We start from the raw sequence: 26,668 nt of genomic DNA, 5'->3' as shown, positions 1-26,668 counted from the left end.
ATGAAAACTGAGGAGAGTTCAGAACAGTCATCGCAGAAAAGTTCAGAACAGTCATTGCAGAAAAGTTCAGAACAGTCATCGCAGAAAGTTCAACTTCACGCAGACTCTGATTTACCTGCAGAGAACATTGTAAGGAAACCTAACATCACTAGATCAGGCAGAGTAAGTAAGCCTGCAGTGCGGCTGAACCTATAGAGAAAAGAAAAAAAAAGTTATTTTTTTATAAGACTTATTGAGTTATGTGACAAGACTTGGTAATAACTGAATGTATAATTAATATTCTTCAATGGGATGAGTGACAGAGTAATGTTTGGTTGATTTAAACAAAAAAAAAAAAAAACATTGTTCTAGTTCTTAATTGGTTAATTAAATACTCATTGTGTTGGGTATGTTAATGGAAAATATATATAACCTAAAGTATTTGACTTAAAGGGGGAGGTGTCAGGGTATTGTAGTATCAAGGCAATGCATGATTACCCAGCCAGCCCACTAGGGGGCACTCCAGAAGTGCTGTATGTGTAAGTCATTGAACAAACAAGTGAGACAGTGTGTTACTGGATGAGAGAGACATAAGTTGTGCTGTTCCAAGTTGTTCTTCAATAAAGCCTCAAAAGACTACTGCCTCCTGGTAAATCCATACAAGACACCTGTTGGTTCTTTATTTTTTGTTAACTTAGCCACTGTATTGAATAAATACCTAGGGTTATGTTTGTTATCTTCTAAAAGAGTCGAAAAGTAATCAGATCTTGCCGATTTTAACGCTTTTCTATAGGATAGGGTACATTCACACCAAGCAGTCCGAAAAACCTCTAATTTTGTTTTCCTCCAGCTGCGCTCCATTTTCCGGGCTGCTCTCTTTAGGGCCCGAGTGTGCTCGTTATACCACGGGGTCGGACTGTTTTCCTTAATCTTTCTTAGGCGCAGAGGAGCGACTGTATCTAGAGTCCTGGAAAAGAGAGAGTCAATAGTTTCTGTTACATCATCAAGTTTTTCTGAGCTGTTGGACATGCTGAGGAATTCAGATAAGTCAGGAAGATTACTCAGAAAGCAATCTTTTGTAGTAGGAGTGATGGTTCTACCATACTTGTAATAAGGAGTTGAATTTACAGTTTTAGTTATCTGCAGTATACACGAGACTAGATAATGATCAGAGATATCATCACTTTGCTGCAGAATCTCAACGGCATTGACATCAATTCCATGTGACAGTATTAAGAAAGAAAGGAGGAGAAAGCAACAACGGTTGTAGAGGCGGATAGAAAAAGTAAAAGTGAATGGCAAGCTAACCGGCTAACACACTGCAGGCACGCTGCACTCCTGGTTGTAGATTAAAAACGAGCGATCAACGAGAGCGAGGGAAAAAAGGAAAGCGGTAGTAGACGTGAATAGAGATGTGAGTGGGAACGCAAATGGCAGGCTAACCGGCAAACGGAATGCTAAGGCACAGCACAGCGTTGCACTTGCGGTTATAGAATAAAAGCGCATTGTGTAGTTGTGTTTTAATTTATATGTAGCTGCAAAATAATTATTGAAATTTTTACCAAGGTTCATTATTCTGCTGAAAGAGGTTACACTGCCCCATGCATAACACTACCTGTGCCTGTCTAACTTTTTCCCATCGTGCATCCGGTAAATGATGCACATGCACCAACCGTCAACCTGATCTAAAAGAAAAGGAGTTTCATCAGATGAGGCAGCTTTTTATTGCTACACGGTCCAGTTTTGACACTCACATGCCCAGTAGGCATTAATACATACACTCATTCATGAGTGTACAGACACTGACACTCATTCAGACACAGACACTCATTCATGTTGAGTTTATATTATTTATTTACTTATTTTAGAAAATAATATTTTAAACTGGTCAGTTTGTAGTAGCTGCTGTATTTACCTTTTCCCCTCATATACAGGATTCTATTAAAAAGGTACTGGTACCATATAGTTAGCAGGCCTAATACGTATGTAACTTACTAATATGCACTCTTTAAGGGTAAATAGGTTACAGAATGCCTTTTGACATGCCATCATCTCAGTGACACACTGCAAATAAGGCCTATCTTACTTCGGTTTCTAGTCAAAATATCTAAAAATCAAAATAACATTAGCTATTTAGTCTTGTTTTTAAGCAAAATGAACTTAATTTAGTTTTTCCCCCTGGAAACAAGTAAAATTATCTGCCAGTGGGGTAAGTAAAATATTCATAAAACAACTTACTTACCCCTCTGGCAGATAATTATACTTATTTTAAGCAAAATTAACTTAATTTAGTTTTTTTACCCCTGGAAACAAGACTAAATATATAATGTTGTTTTGCTTGTGTAGTAAATGCACCTTAATTTAAGAACTGTTAGATATTTTGACTAGAAACAAGACAATTATGCTAAGTAAGACAAGCCTTTTGTTTTTTTGTTTTTTTTAGTATGGCAACTCTTATGTGTAGGCTGTCTCTTTGAGATATCCTATGTTTTTCTTTTGCTGTCTTACCTTTTGATGTGTCTGAATTTAAACCAAGCCTAAAATGTGTCGTAGGCTACTTCTATCGTTATGCTTTTGGCTAAGTTTAACAGTAATGGAGGAAGAAGGTGTGGCTGAAGATCACGTTTGTTTTGGTGTGAGATGCGGAGCTCCCGTGCGACATCTAGTGGTTAAAAACAGTATAAAGCTCCTTTATGTTTGATTTAGTAAAACAGTGCATGAACATTGACAAACTCAGCAGAATAGGATCTAATGACCATGACAGGAGGAAAAAAAACCCTCCAACACAAGAAAAGGATTTCATAGGAATTAGACAAATCTGCAATTTGGATGAAACAGTGACATTTGAAAATACTTTAAAAAATACATTACAGGCATTAGTCATTTAGCAAACACAGACGTCTAATAGTTTTCATATAGATCATTTAAGTATAGTCTGTTGAATAACCATAAAGCAAATACAGAATATACTTTTTTTAATCAAAACGTTTATAATCATCTGATCCTTCAGGTTGACATAAAGAAAATTCCTCTAGTTCTGTGACAGACAGAAATACTCCACATACGATCTGAAAAATGAAATAAAAAGCAACACTTATATATGTCACATCATGTAGATTTGGATACATTTAACCCACATAAAAATTTCACACATTTTGTAGTCACAAAGACTTGAATAAATTTATTATGCAGCAATAGAGCATCTTGATAATTAAAATACTAACTTGTTCTCCTCAGTTCCAGTTTGTGAGATCATAATATCTGTCAACAGCAGAAAAAGAACAAGCTCATATGGTCTTGTTTTGTTATCTAAAGCAAAGCTTTTATATTTAGTTTATTAGATTATTGATTGAGCTTTACCAGGTTATGCCTTGATTACAGTAAGTTGAACAGGATTCAGTGCCTCTCCAGCAGAGCAGAAGTACCAGCCAGAATCAGTCAGTCTCAGTCCAGTCATCAGCACAGTGAAGGATCTTCTCCCATCATCACTGATCTGGACTGATGAATTCTGGGATGTGTCATTCCTCCCCACTGTGTAACAGCTCTGATCTTTATATCTGCACCACTGTTTGAGTTTATTCTGATATCCAGAACTGTAGAGACACTGAACACTGATATCACCACCTTCATGTCCAGATACACTGCTGCTCACCACAGACACATCAGGAGCTGAACACACACACACAAGTCATTTGAGATGATAAAATACTTGAGTAATGAGAGAGAAAGTTTAAAATTAAGATCATTTAACATTAGAAGGAGATTAAAACAATTGTAAAATGTCCTTCCAGATTGAATCTTGAGATAGGGCTCATATACGTTACTTATCTGTGGTTGTTCTCCAGTCTCAACAACACAATAATAATGTCCAGTGTGTTTGATCTGCAGGTTTCTCATAGTCACAGTAAAGAGACTCTGATCAGGATGATCAATTACTGACAGATTCTGCTCTGTTGTGTTTGCGTACGTTTTAGATTTATCAATTTCTGAGTGCCAGTATTTCTTCTGCTGTGTGTATTTCTTGTCATAATGACATGGGATGGTGACAGATCCTCCAGCCTGAATAGCTAATATATAGTTTGACCAACCACTGACACCTAAAAAAAAACAACAAACACTCTGTATAATGAGTATAAACGAGTTCCAAGTTCCTAGTTCCCTGTGTTTAGTTCCCTCGCCTGGCCATCTCGTCTCGACTGTCTCGCCGCCTGCCTACTGGACTCTTGCTTGTTTTCTTGGATTATTCTCTACGTCTTGCCTGTGATATACCTGTTTGCTACTGTTTGACCCTGCCTGTACGACCATGTTTTTGTCTCGTCCTATTAATAAAAGCTCGCAGATGGATCCGCTCGCCTCTCGTCTTTTCACTCTCCATTACAGAATACTCCACACTACAGGATCCAGCAGCTTTCACCCCGAACATTCGTCAGATATGGACACAGACAGAATTCTTTGCAGGATCAAACAAGGACCACGCACACTTGAGCAATACATCCGTGAGTTTCTAGCTATTGCCAATTATTCCACCCTTCCGGACTGTATAGTGATAGATTTTTTGTGATGGCATTAATGAGCCTTTAAAGGCGAAACTGAGACGCGAGGGTCCGCATTCATCTCTGGCTGCTTTTATGGACTGTGCTTTGTTGACTGTGGGCTCGCCGTTTACTGTGGGTGTCGCAGAGGAGGAACGCGACAACGCGGTAATGGCAGCCGCGCATCCCGCTCGCAAAATGGTGGCCGCGCCGGAGCACGTTCATACCATGGCGGCGACAACAGAGCCCGTGCACAAAATGGCGGCGACAGCGGTGCCCGTTCGTAAGATGGCGGCTGCGCCGGTGCACGCTCACAAGATGGCAGCAACGGCGGAGCCCGTTCACAAAATGGCGGAGAAAACGGAGCTCCGTCACGTCACAGCTGCCATACCAGAGCCATATAAAGTTGCAGCTGCATTTCCTGAGTCAAGTCAAGTTTCCAAGTCAAGTCAAGCTACGGCTGCTGTTCCAGGGTCAAGTCAAGCTACGGTCGTCGTTCCTGTGTCAAGTCAGGTTAAAGCTATGTTTCCTGTGTCAAGTCAGAGCTATCGCTCCTGTCTCAAGTCAAGTTACAGCCGTCTTTCCTGAGCCAAGTACTGTCAAGATGGCTGCCACGCCAGAGCCACAGCCTGCTCAGACCATCTCAGCCAAGCCACAGCCTGCTCGGGCCATCTCAGCCAAGCCACAGCCTGCTCGGGCCATCTCAGCCAAGCCTCCTGTTCACGTCATGTCTTCTGCTCCTGAGTCTGCACCCATCATGGCCGCCCTTCCTGAAGCAGTTCCTGAGTCAAGTCGCATTACAGCGGCTGTTCCTACTAAGTCAAGTAAAGTCACAGCCGTGGTTCCTGAGTCAAGCCAACTCAGAGCTGTCGTTCCTGAGTCAAGTAAAGTCAATGATCTTCACAAGCCAGGTCAAGTCACCGCTGGTCTTCACGTGTCAGATCAAGTCACTACTGATCTTCACGAGCCAAGTCAAGTCACTCCTGATCTCCAAGAGTCAAGTCAGTTCACTACTGGTCTTCACAAGCCAGGCCAAGCCACAACCGATCTCCACGAACCAAGTCAAACCACAGCTGATCTTCATGAGCCAAGTGAAGTTATTGCTGCTGGCCCAGAGTCAAGTCACGTCCCGCCTGACGGCCCAGTGCCTCGTCACGTCTCGTCTGACCGCCCAGTGCCTCGTCACGTCTCGTCAGACCACAAAGTGCCCCGTCACATCTCGTCTGTCTGTCCAGAGCCAAGTCACGTCTCGTTTGACCTTCCAGAGCCCCGTCATGTCTCGTCTGACCGCCCAGAGCTTCACCATGTCTCGTCTGACCACCCAGAGCCTCGCCATGTCTCGTCTGACATCCCAAGGTCACGGCCTATTATGATGGCCAGCGTGCTGGACCCACCACTAGTGTTAGTGAGGGCAGCAAACATCCCAGTGGCATCAACACCTTCTAGGTCCACCACTAAAGAGGTCCTGCCACCCACCACTGCTCTTCTTAATGGCAGTTGCCATCTGGTGTGTATGGGCTGCACACTGCGCTCCTGAGGTCACGTCTGTTCACAAGTCCGCCCCTGGAAGGGGGTGTTATGTTACGAATCTGGTCGGTGACCTGCGGTCCGCTCACCACCAGATGTCGCTCTCGCTCCATTTCACACAGACTGTTGTATTACACCCCGGACTCCATCTCCTGTCATGCAGCGCGCTGATTGGGTCAGCACCTGGGACCAATCAGGCGCGCTATAAAAGCCCCGGTCTTACCCCATGCAAGTGATGGAGTATTGTTGCTGTTATTATTTTGTTAGCGTTCCCTAGTTCCTAGTTCCCTGTGTTTAGTTCCCTCGCCTGGCCATCTCGTCTCGACTGTCTCGCCGCCTGCCTACTGGACTCTTGCTCGTTTTCTTGGATTATTCTCTATGTCTTGCCTGTGATATACCTGTTTGCTACTGTTTGACCCTGCCTGTATGACCATGTTTTTGTCTCGTCCTATTAATAAAAGCTCGCAGATGGATCCGCTCGCCTCTCGTCTTTCACTCTCCGTTACACATACATACGCAGAACCTGATTTTACCAAGTACGACATGTTCCTGGATCAATTTCTTTGTTGACCTTGGAACAACATTGTAATTAACCAATCAGATATGAGAAAACAGTTTATAGTATTTGTGAAGTTTAGCCTTACAATCAGTGTTTGGTGCTTGTACATCAGTGTCATTCATCTATAATTTCCTCTGATTTTAGGGATTACTCAAGGGTGAGGTTAGGTTTAGGTTTAGGGATGTGGTCAAGATTACATTTTTGTATTAAAATGTTGTGCCAGGGTCAACAAAATATGTTGACCCAGGAACACATCTAACTCGTGCGTTTAGATACCTTGCAGAATCTGCGAAATGTTTATTTTAACAAAATAAGAGAGATTATACAAAATGCATGTTATTTTTTTTTATTTAGTGTTGACCTGAATAAGATATTTCACATAAAAGACGTTTAGTCCACAAGAGAAAGTAATAGTTGAATTTCTAAAAATGAATTTATGAAAATTAAAATAAAATAACTAACTTTTTGTATGTAACTTTTGCCTTCAACTGTACTAACACGTTTTTAACATTTAAAGTTGTACTCGTATTATTAGCTAATATAAATACACAATGGACAGTAGTTTATATATACATTACATAAACCTACAGTAATAATTTAAATGATTGTGATGGCTAAAATAATTGCTCATTGTAAGTTGTAAGGAATGCATTAACTGATTGTAATCTATTAAACCTTATTGTAAGTGAAAGTAGATAATGAAACAATTTAATTATTTAATTATTTTAGTCTGTTTTACCTGGTTTTGATTCAGTCACAGTGAGAAAAGGAACCTTACTTGGATCTACCAGGTTATCTACCAGGATAAACTGTACATATTTGATTAGTGAATGAATTTTACCAGTGACCGTTAGTTGAACTGGAACCTGTAAACCTCCTACAGAGCAGACATACCAGCCAGAATCATTCGGTCTCACCCCAGTCATCAGCACAGTGAAGGATCTACTCCCATTATCACTGATCTCTGTAGAGACACCGAACACTGATATCACCACCTTCATGTCTAGATACACTGCTGCTCACTACAAACATATCAGGAACTGAAGACACAGACAGCAAACACTTTGAATTAAATCAATAAATTTTGTTAGATCTAAACAGGTATCTGCTTAAGTATAAAACCACATATGGAAATGTATAAACTGTTGCACCACAGCAATCTGAGGATGTTGCATTGTTGAGTTGCACAGTAAAAAAAATCTGGGCTGGATAATCAGTTATTGTCCATTTTCATTTATCATTTCCACATGTTATAATTTGTCATACAGACAGGGGATTGTAATGCTTCCTCCTTCTGTCATGAATACATGATCTAATGTCTTCAAAGTTACTGTAGACACACAGACAAAGATTTCATTTGTTATAGGAGATATTTCATTTCATATCATTTCATAAGTAAACAATTAGTGATCCAACCTCATGGTTGTTAAAACATTTGAAAAAAAGTGATAAAGTTTCTTATGTGTAAGCAATGTGAAATTAAAACATGTTTCACTTATGTATTGAACTGAACAGGCATAAAGGGACAACATTCTCTATTTTTGGTAAAATAGCATTGCAGGGGCTAAATATTACGTTATTGGGGTCACTTCAACAGCAGTTGCTACTACTAGAAGTTCAACATCTGTTCTGGTCATTTAACTGGAGACTATTCAGATGGTGTAAAAACCTATTCTAAGAAGATCTGGAAGCTGTGTTAAAAGCAAAATGTGGTAAAATGCCATCATAAAGAAATACATAATAAAACATGCTGTCTGTCTTTAAGAAGTAAAATCAGTCAAACACACACACATATTTGTTTTTGTGAATTGTGGGGACTTTCCATAGACTTCTATAGTTTTTATACTGACAAAACAATATTGTCTATCCCCTAACCCAACCCTAACCCTAAACCTACCCCTTACAGACATGTTTGCAGGCATTTTCAGATAAACATCATTTAATTTTTGTAAAACATTTCAGGTTTTACTATCCTAATGTTTACTGTACACACACACACACACACACACACACACACACACAAACAACAGTTCCTACACACAAACTCAGAAGAACAAGGTAGTTTATAAACACAAATATAAAATCAGGTTAGAGTGTGGAAAGTATTTTCTGTGTCTTACCTGCAGCATAAACTAAAATACCAATGAGAATCAGAGGATAAGCCATTTTATGGAAAAAGACAGAAACTGAAATGATGCAAAATGCCTCTGACAGATCACACAGGCTGTTCTTGTACTCCTGATGTCATGGAAACTGCAGTCAGACACTGTTTTTTTCCGCTCCCCCTCATTTGTCTGTTAAAGATGCCTTTTTAATGTATATATAGCCCACAAGCTTACAATAAAACTCTAGAAACAGCACTTCCTAAAAAATGTGAGATATCATGTAGAACGTACAAAACACAATCAGTAAGTTTATTAGCATTGTAACTGTTAATTTATCATGTAAATGTCCTGAAAAGAGATATTTTGCATATGTGTGTGTGTGTGTGTGTGTATATTTATAACATTTTTCTTTTAGTACAGTTCTAAATGTTCCATTGGTTCCTGTAACAAGCGTGAACTTGAATGACTTCCGTTCTATTTGCAGTGTTAATCATATCAGCAGTTTTATTTTTTTTTTTTTTTGAAAGTGTTTTAACACTTAGCTATCTACCTTTTAAGACACTGTTAACATGTTTCCAACATGATTTAGCACATTGCTAGCATGTTTTAACATTAACATTGAAAACATGTTGAAAACATGACGGACAGACAGATAGATAGATGTGGATGTAGCTTGAAAACTCTAGGAGGAGATACAGTCAGAAATTTTAGTCTAATAATAATAATAAAGCTTAAGTAGTAGATCAGTAGGCTTATGGCTTTCTCAAGCCAACATAACTAAAGCACATTGAGAGAAAGTCAATGCATTTTTCCACAACTTCAAAATACTTTTATTTAATTTCAGCTAGTTGATTTTATTAACACAAACCAATAATATTCCCCAGATAAGTAATTTTTACAGTGAAGAAATGAAACAAAGACACTTAAATAGAAATTATAACTATAAAAAGATCCCCATTTTCTCAGGAGAGGTCTTTAAATACACAATAAAACACCAAAGTAGGCTAGATATGAACTATGGACTTCATTTACAATAATCCTTACAATTTTTGACCCTCACTTTGGTTCATGTGGGTCAAAATAAAATATCAGATCAAAAGTTCACAACCAATGTGCAAATGAAAACAAAGGGGAAAAAGTCAACTGTATAAGTGGATTTAGCATTGTGTTTGTGGATTTAAGGCAAAAAAAAAAAAAAAAAAAAAAAAAAAAAAACCTTCTCTTGGTCAGAAGGATCTGTTCCTGTGTTTTTCTCACTGTTGCTGTCAGTGTGGAGCCACAGTGCTGTATGTTATGCTGTATATTGCTCCATCTGCTGGAGGCTTCTGGAAGTGTGAGATCATTTCATATTTACTACCAGCAGAACGACAAATAAATACATGATTTAAAATGCCAATATTTCTGTAAAACTTACTGCTTCACTCCCAGGAACATGATCAATAGTACTGTAGGTGGTTATGTTCTTGCTGGGATCCTGTGGAGAAAAGGATTGTAATTATACAGGATATATTCATGTCTGAAATGTCATAACATTAGTGTATGTCTGGTCTACTTACATTAGGGATTTCATCATTTATAGTGCTGTATATGACAGGATCTTCAGCTTTAGAGTAGATCTGCATTTTACACACAAAACAAAACAGAACAATCTTATTTAATAAGCTACAGGTTCCATGTCCAATCTAGTTTATATATAAGTAAAAAAAAAAAAAAGAGTTTTCTCATATTTTGCAGCAAAAAAACGTATTTTGATCTTAGCATTTTCTAACCCCTGTGTTAACCAGAAGCCGGAGACAAAGACTTTTTTTCTCAGTTAGTTTCTTGTCAGATGTCTGAAATTCGTTTTCATTTAAGCAAACTGTACACATTTTGGCACAATACATACTACAATTTGCAGTAACTAAATGCACATTGCTTACTTGATTTTCAGTAAAACTGTCATACGCTTCACAACTTTTAAACATTCTTTCATAGTGTGAGCCATCACATTCAAACCGATTAATATGATTATCAAAATATGTTACAGCTGAAGTCAAATGTTTACATACACCTTGCGGAATCTGCAAAATGTTTTTACTAAAATTTTAATAAAACAAAATGCATGTTCTTTTTTTAAGATATAAGATATTTCACATAAAATATGCTTACATATAGTCCACAAGAGAAAACAATAGTTGAATTTATAAAAATGACCCCGTTCAAAAGTATACATACACTTGATACTGAATACTGTGTTGTTATCTGAATGATCCACAGCTGTTTTTTTTTTTTGTTTGTTTTTTTTGTTGTTGTTTAGTTTAGTTTGTAAATCCCTTGTTTGTCCTGAACAGTTAAACTACATGCTGTTCTACAGAAAAATCCTTCAGGTCCCACAATTTCTGTGGTTTTTCAGCATTTTTGTGCATTTGAACCCTTTCCAACAATGACTGTATGATTTTGAGATCCATCTTTTCACACTGAGGACAACTGAGGGACATATGCAACTATTACAGAAGGTTCAAACACTCACTGATGCTTCAGAAGGAAACACAATGCATTAAGAGCTGGGGGGTGAAAACAGGCTAAATTTAATTTATTTTGTCTTCTGGGAAACATGTAAGTATCTTCTGTAGCTTCTGAAGGGCAGTATTAAATAAAAAAAACAAAAACAAATATGAAAATATTTATAGTAATTTATTAGTAATAGAAGAAATTAGCCTTTAAATGAAGTGACACTTTCCATATCTGTGATGCTGGTGGTGCATACTGGTAAAAACTGTGTGAATGCAACAAAACTCAGTCCAAACATGCATAAAACACCTTTTAGCAACCAGTTGCAAATGTTTTGCTGAAAGTGTAATCTATTCATTGACTAAACAGACTAACAATAGACTATTAATTACTACTCTTTATTACTTCTTGTGGTCTTTGGCCATAGAAAACAAGATGTTGTTTTGCCCACTACTGTTATCTAAAATAAGAAAATTTTTCTTATTTTAAGAAAACAAGATGTTGTTTTGCCCACTACTGTTATCTAAAATAAGAAAAATTTTCTTATTTTAAGCAACAAGCCAATAGCCATGAACATCATACTGAAGAAAATTGTCCAAAAAGCTGCATATTCTTCTTTAGTAATTTTGTAATTACATACCTCAGATAAGCACGTTTTTTGTTAACCTTTTTTTTTTTTTTTATGCAACTATGCAAAGGAATTCTGGAAAGAAGGACACATTCACCAGCAGATGGCGTCTTACACAAAGAAAAGATGGATACAATTTTTAGAAAATATAATGAAAGTAAGGTATAAGCTATTTCATGCAGACAGATTTAATGATATTTTAAAATCTGTAATTAAAAATGAAAAAGTAAAATTTTAATATTAAAAATACAATTATTTTAAAAAATGATTGCAACTAACAAAACTACATTTACTGTATGTAACCCACAAAAATTATGAAGTCCTAATGTGGACGTAAATGAAAGCATGACAAGAAATATTACAGAATATTTCAACTCTTCCTAAAGTGTTGATTCGGTCATGAAATCCTGGAATATATCTGAAATTCAGCAATGTACTTCATAACTATGCACTGTAAGGCTTGAACTATTCATTTTGTTTTCACAGTAATGCCATGCAGAAAAAAAAAAAAACCAAAACAAAAAAACAATCCTGACACATTTTTAGCTGCATACATTAAGCACTGAAACTTGACTGTCTAAACTGAAACTGTAAGATATATTTATTAATTTACAATTATTGACTTTTACTTTCTCATAATTTATTCAGAAGGTGCAGAAGTAACACCTCTTGTTATGAACTCACAGCCTTGGGTGTTTATTTCACAGTGCTGTAGATCACTTCACCTTCTGAATTCACAGATGTTGAAGGCTGTGAATAAACAAGATCAGCTCTGAGAATCTCATTTCTGCATCACAAGTTTTAGCATGTCATTTCAGTGCTACAAGTGTCACATAATGGACATGCAAACAGTGATTATTCATTCAGAGGAGATACTTACTGCTTTATGAAAGGTAATCACAGAACTGTAAATCACTGAACCCTCATCCACTGAGGCAGAAGACTGTGAATAAACACAAGGGAAGGTCATACATTTGCAATCAGCATCTCAGTAAATGTCTACAGAACATATGGACTGATGACTTACAGTAGCATCTGCTGGACTGTTGGATGTCATTTGGTTTTCACAGGGCATCTGTATCAAACACAAACAAGATTTAGGGACTGTTAGCTAATGAGTTTTGGATGAATGTGTTCTGAAATGCATTAATGTGTTAATTACATTCTAAAATACTTACTGCATTTCTGGTGCTGTTAAAATGTTCTTCTTCTCTAATTTGACCCCTCTCTGTCAGAGTGAGGTTAAATTGAAGATTAAATTTCATAATATTTTACATGTGCACTTTAAAGAACCTTAAACATCCATGGAATCTTTCCAGTTCTTTATAGTGGAATAATGTATAGATTTTTAAATGTTCTTCACACTAAAAAAAAAAGGTTATTTTAAAAACTGTTCACTGAAAGGTTATTTGGGGAACTTAAAAATGGGTAAACATATTCATGGTCAAATGTTTTTGTATCAAATACGATAAACTCAAGTCACTTTATTATCTTTTTTTCTCATATACTGTACTAAAATAATTACAACTTAAATTATTATCTCATATCAACTAATATATTATGTACATTTAATGATTGACGAGAAAACTCACCTGGCTTCTTTTTTAGCCTAAGGACTATGGCAACAAGAGTGACAAGCATTAACAGCATGAGTGTCGTAATCAAACACGTGACCAGAATCACATCAGACCTGAAATGATTTTGGGAGACATTTGTTTTTATCATACACAATCTTGTAATGCTTTGCATGTAATTTAGAAACATACATGCACATTGAAATGCATTAAATACTTGTTTAGCTCATCCGTGCTGTGAATTTCACTATTAACAGTCTCAGATGGATGGGTTTCATCTCTGCAAAAAAAAAAAAATTGAAAAAAATATTACTCTGGTTACATCAGTTTGAATACAGTTACCATTATGAATGAGTGAATAACAATGTTTACACTTACATGTCTGTATCAGGTTTTGAACCAGTAATCTCAGCTTCTGCAAAAAGCAAGTTTATTAGTTTGAATATAATGTTATTATTAATATAATATAATGTTATAATTAATTTTTGCAAATTGTACTTATTAGTAGAAATAGTAGAAATGTTGTCATAATAGTAACTTTTAATCTCATAATTGTGACTTATGTCATCATTTTGACTTTTATCTCAAAATTTCAACTTTCTAATTTCAACTTTCTCCATAATTTATTTTTGTCATGAATTTATTTTTTTATCTATTTTTATCTCATATGTTGACTTTTTTATGCCAAATTTTGACTTGATTTAAGTCATAATTATGATTTACCAAAACATGATTTATAAATGTGTTTTCACAGTATATGGTGCATTTAACACCAGTTATCTCCAGAGTATTTTTCGTAGGCTTTTTCAGATAAATAAATGATTTTATACATTTCATATCTTAATTAGCTATTAAACACATTATTACTGTTCCCAAACAGTCAATATGAATCAGACATTAATTCCATGTAACTGTTCCTTACTGTTTATTATTTTATTCATACTTGTAGGATTTCTGTTGGCAGCTGGCTGTGGTGTGCACCTGCAAAACAATGTAAAAAAAAATAAATATATAATATTAATATATAAAAAATGTATTGTAAAAAAATGCTAATTATTTTTATATAAATTGAATTAATTTATTGCCTATAAAAATATTACAGTACAGAATCAAACTGATATTTACTAAATAAAATGTTAAAAATATTAAACAATAATCTATCACTATAGAACAGCATATAAACAAAGTTTTGTATTTTTACAGCCCCTAAAAATAAAGTGTTTCATTAAAACGTTCTGGCTAGAAAAGTAGTTAGATATGATTGATATAAATGGTCAAGTTTACACCTACATGTCTGTCTCAGATGGTGTAGCTGATGTTGGGATAGTTGTAAATGCTTAAAGAGAGACAAAACAATATTTATGTTTTAATAACATTTTATAGGCACTAAGAGTGTCACCACAGCTGAATCAGTTTGTGATCTTACTTCGTTTGGGTTTAGTGACTGTGAGTTGAACAGGAACCTGCAGATCTCCTACAGAACAGCAGTACCAGCCAGAATCAGTCAGTCTCAGTCCAGTCATCAGCACAGTGAAGGATCTTTCCCAATCATCATCACTGATCTGGACTGATGGATTCTGGGATGTGCCAGTCCTCCCCATGTTGTAACAGCTCTTATCTTTAATTCTGCACCACTGTTTGAGTTTATTCTTATATCCAGAACTGTAGAGACACTGAACACTGATATCACCACCTTCATGTCCAGATACACTGCTGCTCACCACAGACACATCAGGAACTGTCAAAAGGTCAATAACAAATTTCAATCAATTGGATTGTTTATACATTTCCTTAATATTGTAAAGTTTTTACTACAGTTGGGAGCCCTTCATTTGAAGTCCCTAATATTTGTAAATAATTCTGGGACTAAACATGACTTTCTTCCACGATTAGCATAGAAAACCGCAGAGAAAAATACTCTGACATTTCAGGGTACATTTCTTTATTTTCATTTGCATTCTGATTTCAATCAGCGTCCCCCGCACTTCTACCAAAAATGTAATTAACATTCAGAGATCAGATTAGTCCGATCCAGAATGAATGACTCCTACGAGTCGGTTCTTTTCAGTGAGTCAAACACAGAATGGTCCAGTTGCCAAAAAGAATAATTCTTGCACCAGTTAATTCTTTTTAGTTAATCAAAACACTTACTGTATAAACTATTCGCGACGATTTCTGCACTTATCTGATTTATTGCAAACAACCGGAATCATTAAGAGGAGTTATTATCATAACGATTAGCTAACTATATAAACTATAGTAGGTAACTGAAGAAACATAACATCATCTCAGAAATTACACACAGGGCCACATCGGTTATTCGCTAGTCACTATACTGCATGTCATCCTTGTTTTTTTATTTATTCGTTTTCTTTCTTAAAACGTGTAATTTAAAAAGATATTCTTACCTGATCGTACTGTCAGATACAAATAATCACCATCGTCTACCTTGCCATTAATCTCCACAGCACACCAGTAATATCCAGAGTCTGAGGTCTGCAGATTCTCCCATTGCACTGTAAAAATATTCTGGTTTGGATAATCAGTGAGGGAATATTTTCCTGTCTTATTTGCATATGCCAATATTACTGCAAGAGATCCATTCTGATCCCTTACACCAGTATTTACGGTTTTCTTCATATTTTTTATCATATAGACAGGGAATGATGCCAGGTGATCCAGATTTTACTCCTATATTAATTTTCTCAATTGCAGCTTCACCTGTAAACATAAGTGTAGGGGGAAACATCCATAAACTGCCATAAAAATGATATGCATATATAAATAATAGCTCAAAGAATTCAAGTTAAACGATTTTAAAAATGCACATTTAATAAAACACCATACAATAGTTTAATAACGCTAATTATAAGAGCGAATTGTAAGTGTTTACCTGAGATGTGAAGTAAAATCCCAGAGAGAATCAGAGGGTAAATCATGTCTACAGAGAAGTGCATGTGCATGAGAGGAGCGGGTCACTTCTTGCAGTGTCTCTGTTTCCTCCTGTTTCAGAGCAGAAATATCGCCTTAAACCACACAAGCAACACCAAGTGAGCAAAGTAGCCATTTTGCAGTTAGCAACCTCACGTTAGCCACAACACAACAACAAATAAATATTTTACATGCATTCTAATTTTATTTAATCTGGATCTCTTGTTCAATTTGATATATAACATTTACCCAAAATGTTTCTTTAAGGCTGAGCAGATGACTTTCACCTTTTACTTCGACTGACTGAACGAAATATTACTACATCAGCCACTAATCTGACATAAATGTGAAAGTAATTAAAGCACACAAACTGTAATGTTTAATTGTTAGCTTCAATTTATAATTATTTGCTTAATAATTTTCATCATTTCATACATTTTTTAATTTAAATGCTTCAAATAAAATGGAGTTGAGGGAAGGGTTCATAGGGTTTGGTTTAAATTATTTTGAAAAACCATAATTTGATTAACAAAATAAATGCATGTTCAAAATTGTCAAAACATAATTGTATGTTACAGGAGATGAAGAAAAATTATATCAGTGTTTGAGAAAACAGTGCAAAAGTATCTAATATAAAATTAATCTTAAATTAAAAAACCCAATTATGCATTAAAAGAAGATGGAAGATTTCACCAGAGATTTGATATATTCTCTCCTATTATAACTCTATGTATACCTGAACATGTTTGTGCAGTAAGTATATTTTTGTGAATGCAGTTATGTCAGGTGTTTTAATAATAACCAGTCTGTAACATCATGTTTGACAATATATTATTTATATATATATATATATAATTACAGTTCTGTTGCATTGGTTCCCGTAATGAGCATGCTGAACTTCTGAGCAGACAAAAAAAAAAAAAAATTATGTGAGAATCTGCATTGTGGGTGTAAGATACAAATCAACCACAAAAACAAATAAGAAGCAGTGCTTAAACATTCAAACAGAAACACTGACTTCTGCTCCACTTACAGTGCTGTTTGTTTCTGATCAGACCACAGAGTGCAACGGCAGCAGGCCCATACATATATAATACAAGTGTGTGAAACATATATACAGAATGAGCAGACCATCTTTGTTGATGTGTATACTAAACAAACCGCAAAATGCTGCCTGGATTAGCATGCAAAAACTGTGCACTTATTAGAAAATAAAACATAGGACAAGGATAGGAACCTAAAACCAAGACACATTCAACTGCAAAACATTTTTATTTTATTTTAAATATGCTTGTTTGCATTAATGCAAACAGCAAAACACTGTACAAGTAAACTTACTAAAGTAAACATTTTTACAGTGAAAAAAATTACACAGAGATACTATAATACAAAAACTACAAAAGAGTTTGTGATGTCAGTCATCTGCAAATAATTTTGTTTCTCTTGGTCAGTGTGTTCTTGTGTTTTTGTCTCTGTTGCTGTCAGTGTGGACCCACAAGGTTGTATATCATGCTGTATATTACTCCATCTGCTGGAGGCTTCACTGCTTCACTCCCAGGAATATAATCAATAGTACTGTAGTAGCCTTTGTCCTTGTTAGGATACAGTGGAAAAGGGGATTGTATAATAAACATCATATATTCATGTCTGAAATTTAATCACATCAATGCATGTCTGCTCTACTTACATTTGGTTTTTCATCATTTATATTGCTGTATATCACAGGATCTTCAGGTTTAGAGTAGATCTGCATTTCACACACAAAACAATAAAAAAAAAGAAATATCAAGAAATCAACATATGACTTATTTAATAAACTACAGGTTTCATGGCCAAAGTAATGCATTTGAGAAAAGAGAGAGAGAGAAGAGAGAAAAAAAAACATTTTCTTTAAAATTCTCTAAAATGTTTTTTGATTGGTTTTGATGAGGTGGACCCCTGTGTTAACCAGAAGAGGGAGACAAAGAGAGTCTAAATTAAAGAGAGTCTAAATAGGAAAGGACCTGACGTGTAGGCAAGTGACTTGTGGCCAACTATATGCCTCATGGGGCAGCCGTGGCCTAATGGTTAGGGAGTAAGGCTTGTAACCGAAAGGGCTTGTATATTTCTCTAACCATAAAGTTCAGATCTCTGAAAAATACATTTTGGAGCATTGGCATTTACTGACAGAATGGCTAGGTTTCATGAATAGACATAGACAGAGATCTGAAGTGTCATAAAACAGTTCAGAAAAAGATGTTAGAGTTTCAAAATAAAAGCCAAAGCAACTGTCATGCAAACATTTTCATAAAGATTCTCATAAATTAAAAGACTTACCATGTCAGTGGTTGTGCTGCCATCTCTGTCTGATTTGGTGTTTGTCTTGCTCTTAATTTTTAAAAAAAAAGAAGAAACAATATTTTTTTACATTAACAGAATTAATATACTGCTGTTGAAATATATTATAAAATGGCATGTAATTAAGTGAATTTTTAAACATAAAAATGGAGGTCAAACTAACTGGGTCTCCGTCTCCATATCCAAGTGAAAACACAGACAAGAATCAATAGCACCAGAAGAACAGAAACTAGAAGCCCCACAGTCAGGAGTTGAATATTTCTGTGGGAAATAAACATTTTAAAATCTTTTTATTCAAAGAACTCCAAAAATTATGTGGGACTAATTTAGCTGCATAAAAGGCACCAGAAAATAAAACGGTAACACTTTACAATACGGATGCACAAATTTGCATTAATTAATGCTTAACTAATGCAGAGATAACTAACTAATGAAGAACTAAACCATTTATTTATAATTACTTCATCAGCAACAAATGAACATTCTATATGACTCATAGATTAGGTAATCAACAAATTGTTATTAGTTAAATAATGTATTAATTCACTATAACTTATTTTATAACTAATCGTGTGAAATTATGTGTTAATAACTACAATGGGTTGAAGCCATGCATTTCATCTTCCTGTTGTCTGCTTTAATTTATCATTAGCTAATGATTTGCAAAGATATCCTTATGTTATGACTTTACTTGTTGAGGTACAGAACTGTTAACCAATTGTTAAGTAATATGTCATTGTGGTTATGGATTTAGAATGAGTTAATCATGTGCCTCAACAAGTAAAGTCATAACATAATGATATCTTTGCAAATCATTAGGTAATGAGTAATTAAAGCAGACAACTGAAAATTGAAATGCATGGCTTCAACCCATTAAAATGCATGGCTCCAACTCACTGAGGCACATGACTAATTAACTAATTCTATATCCATAACCACAATGACATATTACTTAACAATTAGTTAATAGTTCAGTGCCTCAAAAAGTAAAGTCACAACATAATGATACATTTGCAAACCATTAGCTAATGAGTATTTAAGGCAGACAACTGGAAGTTGAAGTACATAGCTTTGACCACTGTGGTAATTAACATATGAATTTACATCATTAGTTAAAAAACTGTTCTGATCACTCCATCTGCCATCAGTGGACAAGCGTCAACTACTTATAACTAATTTCTAACTCACTTAAATGTAATGTCTTTGTCGGATATGGTGTTTTTGTTCAAATCAAAGCGTACATAAATGTAGAAGCATGTATGCAGTTTTAAATGGTGCAGCTGACACAGAACAGCATGAATTAACGCAGTATTTTGTTAGCAATAAAACCAATCTGAGATAAACATTTCAGCGGTTACTCTCCAAAATGGCGCTACGGTGATGCAGATGAGACAAACTGTTGAATAAAGTTGTTATTTTTATATATAAAATTTATTACAAAAAGTATTCTCGTAGCTTCATAAAATTCAAATTGAACGACTGATGGCAGATGGACTATTTTGACGATGTCTGTTATTTTTTTCTGGGCCTTGACAGTGGTATTTACTCGACAGTCAATGGGACAGTCGAATATCTTAAATTGTGTTCTGAAGATGAATGAAGCTTTTGTTGGTTTGAAATGTCATGGGGGTAAGTAATTAATGACAAAATTTTGGGGTGGAGTAACCATTTAATTTAACTCTGTAATAGAAGTAGTTTAGGCTTCATTTTTTTAAACAATATAGATGTAGTACTTTTAGTAGTTTGTCAATGACTACAGTTGTGTTATTATTGTTCTTGTGAAATCCTGTTTCACTTCTGCAAAGATAAAAAAAGGAAAACAGAAAAGAAAGATCACGAAAGCAATGAGGAAATGATTGTTAGAGTAAAAGGCTAGATAAATTGAGGAACTACAGCATGACAACAAAACGCAGAGGAAGATTCTAGGAAAATGAAATGTCGGTGAGAAATGTTTGAATACTGACATGTCTTTCTCTGTGTATGGCTTTGCCTCAGTTACAGTGAGATGAACAGGATTCAGTTTGTTTCCAGCAGAGCAGAAGTACCAGCCAGAATCATTCAGTCTCAGTCCAGTCATCAGCACAGTGAAGGATCTTCTCCCATCATCACTGATCTGGACTGATGAATTCTGGGATGTGTCAGTCCTCCCCACTGTGTAACAGCTCTGATCTTTATATCTGCACCACCGTTTGACTTCATTCTGATATCCAGAACTGTAGAGACACTGAACACTGATATCACCACCTTCATGTCCAGATACACTGCTGCTCACCACAGACACATCAGGATCTGAACACACACATATACACCACATCATTTGAGATGATAAAATACACATTTCGAATGTGATAATAATTACATAATTTCTTACCAGACTGAACCTGGATATAAATTGTATATGTGACAGTCGGTTGTCCTTGAATGTCCACAACACAATTATAATTTTGAGTGTCTTTATCCTGCAGGTTTCTCATAGTCACAATAAAGAGACTCTGATCAGGATAATCAATGACTGACAGATTCTTCTCTGTTGTGTTTGGGTATATAGAAACAATTTCTGAGTGCCAGTATTTCTTTTGCAGTTTGTATTTCTCATCATAACAACATGGGATGTTGACAGATCCTCCAGTGTGAACAGTTAATATATGATTTAACCAACCGAATTCGCATTCAACACCTAAACAAACAACACACAAACCACTATCATGTCCAGGATTAATAATAAATCGCTTATCAATTTGTTCAGTCTTCACATAATATACAATAAAAGCAACACAATCAGCTAAGCATAAATTGTGCCATTAGCAGGGGCGGATCTAGAAAATAATTTTTAGGGTGGCAAAGGGGTGGCATGGGGTCTATGAGGAGTAACAACTCCAAAGAAAGCCCCCATGCATAGTTTTTGGGGATTTATAGTCTGACATACACAAATGTTTCAATCTAGTTACTACAGGTATTCTTAAATGATTACACACAATTCAAATACAACAATGACTTTCCTGCCCAGTGAACACTCATGAAATCAATAACACTAACAAAAAGTCTAATTAGGAATTAATTTACAACTCAATGTCTAATACAGTATACAACATAAATTAAATTACAGATTGCTAATTCAGCAATTAACATTTGGGAAAAAATCTTTTCATTTTACTACTGTAAAGTATTCTTGCAGCAGATGAAAAGCACTAGAAAAGTTCAAATAACAAAGAACTTGGTATGCACCACAATACAGTACAGTAAAAAATAAAATCAAAAATTAAATTCAGCATCCTCTGCACATTTGGCTAAATTTCATTATTCATACTATTTGGTCTCCTGACACAAGACTATATCTCTAGGTAGTTATTTCTCAGTTCTGCAAAAATGCAGTAGACGACACATAAAAAATGGTTACAAATAAAATTTGACAGTCAAACTTCTGAAGGTGTACAACATGTACTACAGTTTACTGTACATATAGAATAGTGAAATTTTCATCATTTAATATACTGGTACTGTACTATAATTATACTGTATGTGTAATTATTAATTACTGTCTCATTTCTCTCCTCTCTCCGTTGTTGGATGCAGAGATTCTGATTGGTGTGTTAGAAGTTTTGCAACTTAATGTTTAACTTACTTATTGTTAAACTTTTTGAGAAATGTGTCTTTGTTTTTAGCATAGTTGGGGAATGAATGGTTTGGGAATATAAATCAACTAACATAAATTATATTATGTTAACAATCGAGAAAACTGCAATACGACCAGATGCTTACCTGACTATGCTATTAGTTTCTGTGAGCAGCATCTTCTTATTGATTTCATGCTATTATTGTTTCGTCGGATACGGCAAAAAATGCCTATATCCATGATGAATTACGCGATGAATCTCAGACATATCCGGACGGGATTAGATGTCTCAGAGGACTTCTGAGTTAAACGAGAAGCAGTAATTATCTGATTCACGAACAAATATAAAACAATTCGTTAGTGAACTGGGCCGCGCTTTGTGTTTTTGATTCAAAATGAACCGGTTCATAAGAGTCATTTGTTAATGAAGTCGAATACACTGGGCGCGCTGCGTGCGCGTGCAACTATCGTGCACATTTTATTAAAAGACGTGTTTTTGCCATTATTTGCGTTACGCTGTCATCGCTGCGGCTGAAAAGTAGCACATGAAACACTGCTTACATTTATATTTTATTCTGTGATAATTCTGGGGTGGCAGGTGGGGTGGCACAGCTTTTTCTTAGGGTGGCAGCTGCCACCCCGTGCCACTCCGGTAGATCCGCCTCTGGCCATTAGAAAATAATAAACAGGATTCATTAGTAAAAAACACAGCACAACATTTAATACTCACCTAAAATGAGCCAAAACCCAACTGGAATGTAGAATACTTTTGTTATTCCATATGCAGCCATTGTATAAGTTTTCTTCCTGTATTTTGAGCTGTGTTTAACGTCTGTACTTCCCTTTTCACCCTCACTTATAACACTTAAATGTCTTGCGCCACCTGGCTAAGATCTGAAGATTCACTCTAGATCAACGTTTCTCAGATCTGGCTCTCAAGGTCGACTTTCCTGCAGCGTTTAGCTCAACCCTAATCAAACACATGTGAACAAGCTAATCAAGATCTTAAGGGTTACTAGAAAGTTACAGGCAGGTGAGTTTGGAGCTAAACTCTCAGGAAAGTGGACCTCAAGGGCCAGAGCTACCCTAGTAAAAAATAAATATACTAAAATGCATTTAAAATACATTTATTTAATGCTAAGTATACTACAAATACATTTACATATTATGTACTTAATAAAAAATACCCTGCAATTGTACTTTTAGTATACTAAACTGGTATATTTAATGTCTGCTAAATTGGAATAACTAATTTTGTACTTAATGCACTTTAATTGTGCAGAAGTAGCAGTATTTGATTGTGCTCAAGTGAATACACTTTAGGCACACTTTAAATATTTTGCATTTAAAAGGCCATATTATTTAAAGATCATAAAATCCTCATCAATAGTGAAATAAAAACACATTTTAGGCTTAATATTAAAAAAATGTGCATAGTGCACAAGTAGTAATCCACATAAAGTTTAATTACAATTTTCATTTCAGTAAGTCTTGAGTGATATGCCATTATATTAATAGACTTAAACTATACTTAGAATAAAATAAATGCATTTTAAATGCATTCTTTTTTACTACAGTGAGGATCTCTGATAAGATGATGACAAACAAGAAAACAAACAAAACAGAATGAAACTGTATATTTGTGCAGTGTGTGCATGTCAAAAGATCAAATATGATTTGAAGCTTGTGACACATAAATGTACACATCAAACTGATCACTTTATTCAGCATTCATGCAAACGCTTTATTCAGATTCATCAATCAGAATGATTTCATTACAACTGAAACATGTAAACATAGCCTGAAACTTATGGTCATGTGAGCAAGCGCCATTAGTAATGTGAAAAATGCACTTTTTTGAAACTTTGGATCAACTGAACTAACTGCTTCACAAAATGATGCCTGTTGGTCTAAACTGTAAATGCAACAAAAACTCAAATGCAACAAAAATGCATAAAAACAACATTAAAATGACTACAAATGTATAAAACTGATCTGAGATTAGGTAAAAACCATAGACACTAGTTTGTGAGTTTACTGGGCCTGTCACAACACCCACACTTTTGGTATTGGCCACTTGAGAGCACTGCACAAAACAGGAAGTACACAAGACTGTCCCAGGTCTGAAAAATGCCAAAGCGCAGTGCCCTTAATACACAGAAGCTGAGCATATTCCATCATGCATCATGTTCAGGAATGGCCAGAAATGTTATGGAAAAAAATCTCACTTTAAGTTAAATTAATTAGATATTACACATAACTGGGTAGTAAAAAAAAAGTGTTGCACATCTTATTTTGTGCAAGATGACTGTATTTTGTACAACATTTGCAACTTAATTACTAAATTGTGTCATCTGTTACAGAGGAAGTACTGAACAGACATTGAGAAGTTTGTTTTGACTGGCTTTTTATCCAAATGTTAGATAACACTATTTCTAATAAATCATTTTAAGGTTTCTTATCTTTTCCTGTCGTGGTCATTTCCCTGTCTTGTCTACTTCAACAGTTTTAATAAAGCATTAAGGTATTTGAGGCCTTGCTTTATTGTGAATAATGGGCCTATGACACTGTATATAGCACAACCTCTTCTATTTTATAGCATAATTAATATTACTGAACATTTTTTTAACATTTATACGCACCTTATTATTTTTGCTGACAGGAATAATGTGGATCTAAACTGTAAAGGTCTTTTTATGCATCTTTTTATGACAGGAGCAAAAAGACAACAAGAGCCTAAAATGCTCGCTCATTTTTGATCGTACATATAAGAGTAATACATAATTTAAATCTGTAAAGGGTCTACTTTTATTTGCGAACACTCACAATATCAACAAAACATTATGCTTTTGCAAAACAAGGAAAATAAACAGGGTGCACATTCAGCAGTCTCAGTCTCCACACGTATCTTTTTTAAATGCGTCATTAAAATGAACTGAAACTCAAGAAATATGTGACACGCACATGAGAGATATATTTATAGAAAACTTGATATTTCTACTTTTAGATGAAGCCCCTCTTACTCAAATATTCTCTGATGAAGTAATCCGTATGTAACCAACAAGATGTCCAGTCTCTCCCGTCTGCTTCATTATTTTTAATTAGATCACGCCCACCAGCTACTTTCCCTTTTCATATTATAATCGTCCACATGAAGGCGCGCGCCAAACGTATACGCCCACATTACCGTAAACAAAGCACCGAGGTGCAGTATGTAATATTGACAGCTAGCGGCTGAAATGGGTACTGCAGTCCAAATTCAAAATATTGGAGAGTTATTGAACTTAGCATGTTTCTTAAATATCTGCAAACATATTATGGTATTTTTATGCTTTAGTATATTGAAAGACTGTCTCAGGTCTGAAAAACACCCAAGTGCAGTGACCTTAAAGCACAGAAGCTAAGCATATCCCATCATGCATCACGTTCAAGAATATACTGGCAGAGCCGCATGCAAAAGCTGTGTATACTTACTAGAAAACAAGGCATTGGACAATGATAGGAACAGCAAAATGCTTTTATTTCATTAAAAATACGCTTGTTTGTATTAATACAGCCAGCAGAACACTGTACAAGTAAACTTAAAGTGATTTTTACAGTGAAGAAATTAAACAAAGATAATTATGCAAATAAACTACAAAAAAGTTGTGAAGACAGTCATCTGCTGTTGATTTTGTTTCTCTTGGTCAGAAAGGTTTGGTTCTTGCGTTTTTCTCTCTGTTGCTGTCAGTGTGGGCCCACAGTGTTGTATATCATGCTGTATATTGCACATTCTGCTGGAGGCTCCACTGCTTCACTCTCAGGAACATCATCAATAGTACTGTAGGTTACGTCCTTGTCGGGACACAGTGGGACACAAAAGAGGATTGTATAATAAACATCATATATTCATGGATAAAATTTCATCACATCAGTGCATGTCTGCTCTACTTACATTTGGGTTTTCATCGTTAAGTTGGTTTGAGAAAGCCAACTTACTGATCTACTATTTAAGATTATTATTCTTCTTCTTCTGAGCCAAATTTCGGTGTCTATCTCCTCCTAGAGTTTTCAAGCTAGAACCTGGTCTGACTTGTGTGCTATATCTTTTCAGACTGATCCGGCTTACAGTTTTCATAAACCAGACTATCAAAACCACCAAAAATCCCATAGACTTACATTGACGGAATGTTCAAATGAGCAACACTCTTCAAACTCCAACTGACAAAATTCAAATCTAAACTCCCAGAATCCCTTGAGGCTCAATCAACTTCACTTCTATTAACTATTTCTAATCCATTTAGACTAGGGATGCACCGAATATTCGGCCACCGAAAATTTTCGGACGAAAATGGCCCAAAAATGCATTTTCGGTTTTCGGCCGAAAGATTTTTATCACCGAAACAACACGGCC

The 26,668-nt window shown here is 35.5% G+C and overlaps 1 protein-coding gene and 2 long non-coding RNA genes across 3 annotated transcripts in view; all 3 read right to left on the bottom strand.

Moving 5' to 3' along the window:
* Positions 1-23,225, bottom strand: part of LOC127158057 (uncharacterized) — a 104,887-nt gene extending 81,662 nt beyond the window's left edge. Inside the window, exon 1 of the mRNA XM_051101195.1 lies at positions 23,006-23,225. Within this exon, the coding sequence (XP_050957152.1) occupies positions 23,006-23,066 (61 nt within the window). The 5' untranslated portion in view covers positions 23,067-23,225. The remainder of the gene's footprint in view (positions 1-23,005) is intronic.
* LOC127158067 (uncharacterized) lies at positions 9,582-10,348 on the bottom strand. Its single transcript, XR_007826057.1, has 3 exons — positions 10,259-10,348; positions 10,117-10,176; positions 9,582-10,027 (listed from the first exon to the last, which is right to left on the bottom strand). It is a non-coding gene; the product is annotated as an uncharacterized LOC127158067 (long non-coding RNA).
* On the bottom strand, positions 12,460-13,061 carry LOC127158065 (uncharacterized). Its single transcript, XR_007826055.1, has 4 exons — positions 12,999-13,061; positions 12,848-12,895; positions 12,701-12,763; positions 12,460-12,570 (listed from the first exon to the last, which is right to left on the bottom strand). It is a non-coding gene; the product is annotated as an uncharacterized LOC127158065 (long non-coding RNA).
* Positions 23,226-26,668: the final 3,443 nt, after the last annotated feature.

This window comes from Labeo rohita, unplaced genomic scaffold (genome assembly GCF_022985175.1).
Source record: "Labeo rohita strain BAU-BD-2019 unplaced genomic scaffold, IGBB_LRoh.1.0 scaffold_132, whole genome shotgun sequence".
Classification (NCBI taxonomy): Eukaryota; Metazoa; Chordata; class Actinopteri; order Cypriniformes; family Cyprinidae; genus Labeo; species Labeo rohita.
This window is presented reverse-complemented; position numbering and strand designations above follow the sequence as displayed.